The sequence below is a fragment of the Engraulis encrasicolus genome, chromosome 16 (genome assembly GCF_034702125.1).
Source record: "Engraulis encrasicolus isolate BLACKSEA-1 chromosome 16, IST_EnEncr_1.0, whole genome shotgun sequence".
NCBI lineage: Eukaryota > Metazoa > Chordata > Actinopteri > Clupeiformes > Engraulidae > Engraulis > Engraulis encrasicolus.
In genome coordinates, this window is record NC_085872.1 from 18,917,000 (window position 1) to 18,923,362 (window position 6,363).

Below are 6,363 nucleotides of genomic sequence, written 5' to 3' on the forward strand. Positions count from 1 at the left end.
ATGGCATCAGTCAAAATGGGGGACATGACCACAACTGTTCTTACGCGGCTCTTCCTCATTGTGTCTCTTTCAGGGCCTTGATGTGTCACCATGTCACAATGCATCTACAAAACATTGTCAGTTTACAAGCATACCATTGTTTACACATGCTGCTGCAGCCTCTTTCTTTCTACAGTAACTCAAAACAGCCTAGCAAAAATGTATCGAGTCGGTCATTGCATTATTCTGCTGCTGTGACTTTTTAAATTATTATTACCATGCACCTAAAACCAGACAAAACTCAAAAGACCTCTTCAAGTTCCATTTCCTTCGCATTTATTTCAAGTGACACTTGAGGCCATCGTTAAAAAGCAAAAACCATCATCTTCAGCAAAAGCATGGACAAAAGAAACATGCAGCAGCAGATTTTAAAGGACACGCGTGGATCTCACAATAGTCACACTCCCAGAGATGCTGACACAGCCGTTACACCAACTGTTTCACACACACCCAACATATGCACAAAAAAACCCCAAATGCAGCCCTTAGAGCAGTGTTTCCCAACCAGGGGTACGTGTACCACTAGGGGTACGCGAGCACACTGCAGGGGGTACTTGGGAAAATGAAAAAATGTATGGAGCATAGTCACATTGGGATATAAAGCATGAGTGAGGGGGTACTCATGGTATGACAAAAAGGCTCAGGGGGTACACGTGACAAAAAAGGTTGGGAAACACTGCCTTAGAGGATTAAAACGTGTGATGGGTGACAGAAAAACAGAAAAAAGACTGAAAAACAAAATGTAGTTTTTGTGTTCAGAGGCAAAATGTTGTACAGGGGTTGCTTCAAGCCCTTCCTAAAAGGCAACTAGCGAGCACTCCCCATCAATGAAGAAGTAGAGTCAACAGACATGATGTGAGAAAGTGCTATTTAGCTAATGGAAAATAGGCAGGATACATCAGTGGGGAGTGGACACATTTATCACACGCACAATCCATATCACTCAAAGGGTGCGCACGCTTGCTTGTGTGTGTGAGTGTGTGTGTGTACGTGTGTGTGTGTGTGTACGTGTGTGAGTGTGTGTGTGTACGTGTGTGTGTGTGTGTGTGTGTGTGTGTGTGTGTGTGTGTGTGTGTGTGTGAGTGAGAGAGTGTGATGGGGTCGGTGCTACTGCTGCTGCTGCAATAATGCATGCTCCTGGCAGAGCTTGACTAATGATATGGCTCTCGCTTCTGTGTGAATACATGGATGCACATAAGCACACAAAGAGAGGGAGTGCCAATACACTAATCACAATCCGTACCATTCATCCCACATAAACCTCTGGGTGCCACACTTCAGTAGTAAATTCAGAGCAACAAATGAAAATCAATAGCATTCTCGTTCTCGGCCGTTGTATGGGTACATTTACATGGCCCCGTCATTATAAACTATAACAGTCACTGTCTGAGAGAAACGGTATAAATAATGCATGTGTAAAAACTATAGAGACAAACCAGGCGCCAGTCTCTGGGGACTGCAGTAGCAATACAATGAAGGACTCTGTCGCTGTCTGTCTCCTTCCAGGGTCCTCCTCCTTAGGGTTCCTGTGACATTTCTTGAATGGCAAATACAAAATTAATAGGGTCAATAGCCATATTATGGTTTGCGGTTCTGGAGAAAAAAAAAGTCTGTGGCGGAAAAAAAAAATCACAATGAAAAAGACTGTCTTTGATGGAAGCCGTGAGCTGCATGAGGAGCTCCAATCCTACATTATTAATTGAGTAAATATACAGTGACATTGTGGGCCGCGATCTCATTTTCCTTCGGCACACACAATTGCAATTCAAAATCCTCTCTCTGGCAAACGGTTACTGTAGTCACAAGGGTGCAGTCAGTGAGGGATGAAAATCATGTTCTTGCTGGGGGCAACGTTTGTCAGTGGTTGGCGAACACTGATCACTCCACTTACTGCACCACGATAACAAACTGCCACATGTGACTGAAAGCAACAGCTAGTTGCAGTTCCAATAGAAGGGAAAAGGCAATAAAATAAAAAAAGTCCCAAAAAAAGTTATTCAAGTATTTTCCACCACCGACATACAGTAGCTGTCAATCAGACAGGTTGAACTTGCCACCCGACACACAATTGTCAGGGGATCTGGAGGAGAAAAAGATTGCATTCTTTCCCAGTAATTCAGACGGTTCCATTTGTCCTCGGCAGAGTGTCTGTCACTCTCTTGGCTGCCTTTCTAGAAGATGTGCTTGAGGTGCTTGACGCCGTAGGTCTTGAAGAAGATGAGGATAATGAGGGTCCACAGGCCCAGGATGAAGCCGTCGGGAGGGTGCCAGTTTTTCTGCTTGGGCTTCTGTGGAGGAAGGCAAACAAACAGCTGCTTAGCGAAAAGGCCATGCCAAGATGGCATGCATGCAGTCTCTAGGAAAATGCACACACATTAATAAATATATTATTCGCACAAAAAAGGCATTCAAGCCCACATGCATATAGGCATGAGTGTGTACACACACACACACACACACACACACACACACACACACGCACACGCACACGCACACGCACACACACACACACACACGCACACACACACACACACACACACACACACACACACACACACACACACACACACACACACACAGAGAGAGAGAATTATACACCTCTCTCCTCTGACTGACACTGACACACAAAAGACACACAACTCTGACTGACATGCGCACACACACACGCACACACACTCCTCTGACTGACACTGACACTGACGCACACAGACACTGTTACCAGGGTGCATCCTCTTCCCGTGTCTGTCTGGCCATTTGCCACCGCATCATCATTCTGTGTGTCTATTATACTTTTAAATCTGGGCCGCCTGTATTAAACAAGCCATGGCAGCAGTGCATTTACATGCTAATGCAGTCAGAATATTCTACTGAGGAAAAGACTTAACCTCTAAAAGGAAAGTCCTCATAACTTTTCCAATTACATTACAAGAGAATGGAATCAGTGCAAGAAGGAGGGGGGTGGGGTGGGGGGGGTGGACGATGAGAGGGGAGAGAAGGGGAGCTCGGCCAGAGGAGGAGAGCGAAACAGAGGCAGCGGAGGAGGGGAATAAGACACAACCAAGAGGGAGAGCGATTAGACTTGGCGAGACGTAAAGGTGGGCGAGATAACGCCAGACACCAGGGAGATGGCCGTATGGAGATGCAGATAAAGCCAAGGGGTTGGACACGGCGGGAGCGCTGGAGCTGTAGCGAGGCCTCCCCACACCGTCCGCAGTCAGATACTCAGTCACAGTCACCCGCGCACACACGCACGCACGCGTACACATACACACACTGTATTCCTACGTTGACAGACACAAACGCATGCCCTATTGACTTGCAATCAAACTCAAAGATATTACACACTTGTAACACACACTCACACACTCTCACACACACACACTCTCTCTCTCACACACACACACACACACACACACACACACACACACACACACACACACACACACACACACACACACACACACACACACACACACACACACACACACACACACACACACACACACACACTGCATTCCCCTCACACCCTGACAAGAGAACCAGCAGCCTGGGGAGAGTGAGAATGAGCAAGAAAGAAAGAATAGGGAGCAGGGAAGCGAAGCGAAGCGGAGCACAGAGGAAAAGAGATTACAAGGAGAGGTGGAGAGAAGTCAAGACAAGAAAACAAGTGAGTGTGTTTAAGACAGAGTGGGAGCCATGGACTAGTTCTGCCAAGGTGTTTCTGCATCGTCGAGAACTCACTATAAACACACACACCCACCATCTGGCTAGCAGGCAGGGAGGCAGGCACTGCTGCAGCCCATGAGACTACATGGGTTCTGTGTGTATGTGAAATGTATGCGTGTGTGTGTGTGTGTGTGTGCCTTTGTGTGTGTGTGTGGGTGTGAGTACGTTTGTGTGTATGTGTGTACTTTTGTGCGTTTGTGTACTTTTGTGTGTGTGTGTGTGTGTACGTGAAATGTATGCGTATATGTGTGTGCGTTTGTGTGTGTGTGCGTTTGTGTGCGTGTGCATGTAACAACAACACATAGCCAATAGTGAGGCTCAATGCAGCGAAAGAGAAAGTCAGGCTTCACTAGGCACTTATAGACACACACATACACTCACACACCCACAGGCTGTTATAGTCTCTCATCTCTCTCGTTCTGTCTCACACACACACACACACACACAGACACACACACACACACACACACACACACACACACACACACACACACACACACACACACACACACAGACACACACACACACACACACACACACACACACACACACACACACACACACACACACACACACACACACACACACAGTTCGTAGGGAAGCCAATGATGACTAGTGTGAGGGGTGAGGATGCATGTTGACCTTCTCCATGGGTGAGTATGTGTGAGGGTGTAACCCTGTCTGCTGTACCCGTCAGCCAGTGGAGCGGAGCCCGATTGATGCTCCATGACAGGGAGCAGTGGTTAGACTCAACACTAACAAGCTCAAGACACGCACACATCAAAAGCAAATGCACACACAGAAACACACACGTACATACACATACACACATGTATGTGTATATTTATGTGTATGTGCATGTGTATGTGTAAGTGTATCTCTCTCTCTCTCTCTCTCTCCATATACGGTGTGTGTGTGTGTGTGTGTGTGTGTGTGTGTGTGTGTGTGTGTGTGTGTGTGTGTGTGTGTGTGTGTGTGTGTGTGTGTGTGTGTGTGTGTGTGTGTGTGTGTGTGTGTGTGTGTGTGTGTGTGTGTGTGTGTCTGTATTCCCTTGCTATGCGTTGACACAGTACCAAGTGTATATTCCCACACCCATGGCACCTGGAAGCTGTGTGGAAGTAACAGTGGTGCACAATGCAGATCAGCGTTTTGTTCAATTTTTTAGCATGACACACATGCACACAGTATACCGCACGCATACACTACAACTCAGTCACACACACACACGGGAGCACATCATGAATGCATGACAGCATAGTTATATCTGCACATAATGCAGAGTGGCAGAGTAGACACTCCATTTTTCATTGCAGTCTGGAGAGTGCACACTCACACGCACTGATATACAGACACACACACACACACACACACACACACAAGCAGTGATACACAGACACACACATATGCACATATACACTATACAGTGGGAGAAAAAAGTTTGCACACCCTTTGAAATGTTGGTAACACTTAACTTGTCACCGGCGTCATACGTATGACATAACAGTGTCGTAATGCAGTCATGAACATTATGTCAATGCCAAACATTTTATGACTCGTCATTAATTAACATTCGGTTATGGTAAGGACAGCCCTAACAATGTCAACTTTTCATGACCATAAAACGTTTATGACATTGACATCATGTAACTGAAACATCTTGCATTTCTATCTAGATAGGTAGAACTAGACTTTAAATAACACCACTCAAACTTGCAGGTCACCATATTTTTATTGGCCGTAAGATGTGAACATTCTAAATAGAGGGAGGAATAAGAAAATACACCTTTGGCTAAGGAGCAATCAAAAGCCAATTACTGAAATTCAGACAAACAAGACTATGACGCAATCTGAGGAATTTCATATTCAGTCGCTAAGGTGATGCCTAAGGCTGCCCTGTCTAGTGGAAAACACACACCAGTTAAGAATTACATCTTGATGAAGAGGCATTGCCTAATGTGCACCATGCCTCGGTCAAAATATTTCTGTGAAGACCCATCTGTATGATCAAGAGTTTTTGTATACAGCTCTGAAAGGTTACAAAACCATCTCTTAAAGTCTTGACATTTAGAAATGCATGGCTCGAGAATTAACTGTGGAAAAGTGGAAGATAATGAAGACAGTTCAGCAGTGTTACTTCTGTTTGAGGTTGTGATCCTCCTGCAAAAATTACAACCAGGGGCATAGCGACCTAACTGAGGCAAAAATAACCCTAGAGCAGGGCTGGAGAACCTTTTTCATTCGAGGGGCCACTTCAAATTCCTACAAGGGTCATAAAAGTCCTCCGAGGGCCGTACTATGAACACAAATCAGGATTTCCCCATGCAATTTAGGCCTATATTGAAGGTAGACAGCTTTAAAACAGTCCCCACCTTCTCTTGGCCCCCTGAATATAACTTAATTGCATTGAAAATGTAATTTCTAAGATTCTTTTACAAAATATGTAATTTCATGTGAAGTTGCACAACATTAAAATGATATCGGGGGCCGGATAAAACAGCCTCAAATGGCCCTCGAGATATAGGTTCCCCACCTCTGCCCTAGAGAGTCAGCTGAAGACACAGAAGTCCCTGGAACATGCCACCACCTATCCTGACACAT

At 45.5% G+C, this 6,363-nt stretch overlaps 1 protein-coding gene across 1 annotated transcript in view; it reads right to left on the reverse strand.

Annotated features, from left to right (window-relative positions):
* Window positions 1-292: 292 nt before the first annotated feature.
* Window positions 293-6,363, reverse strand: part of pigk (phosphatidylinositol glycan anchor biosynthesis, class K) — a 36,332-nt gene continuing 30,261 nt past the window's right edge. The window contains exon 11 of the mRNA XM_063220249.1: window positions 293-2,327. Coding sequence (XP_063076319.1) covers window positions 2,211-2,327 — 117 coding nt within the window. The 3' untranslated portion in view covers window positions 293-2,210. The remainder of the gene's footprint in view (window positions 2,328-6,363) is intronic.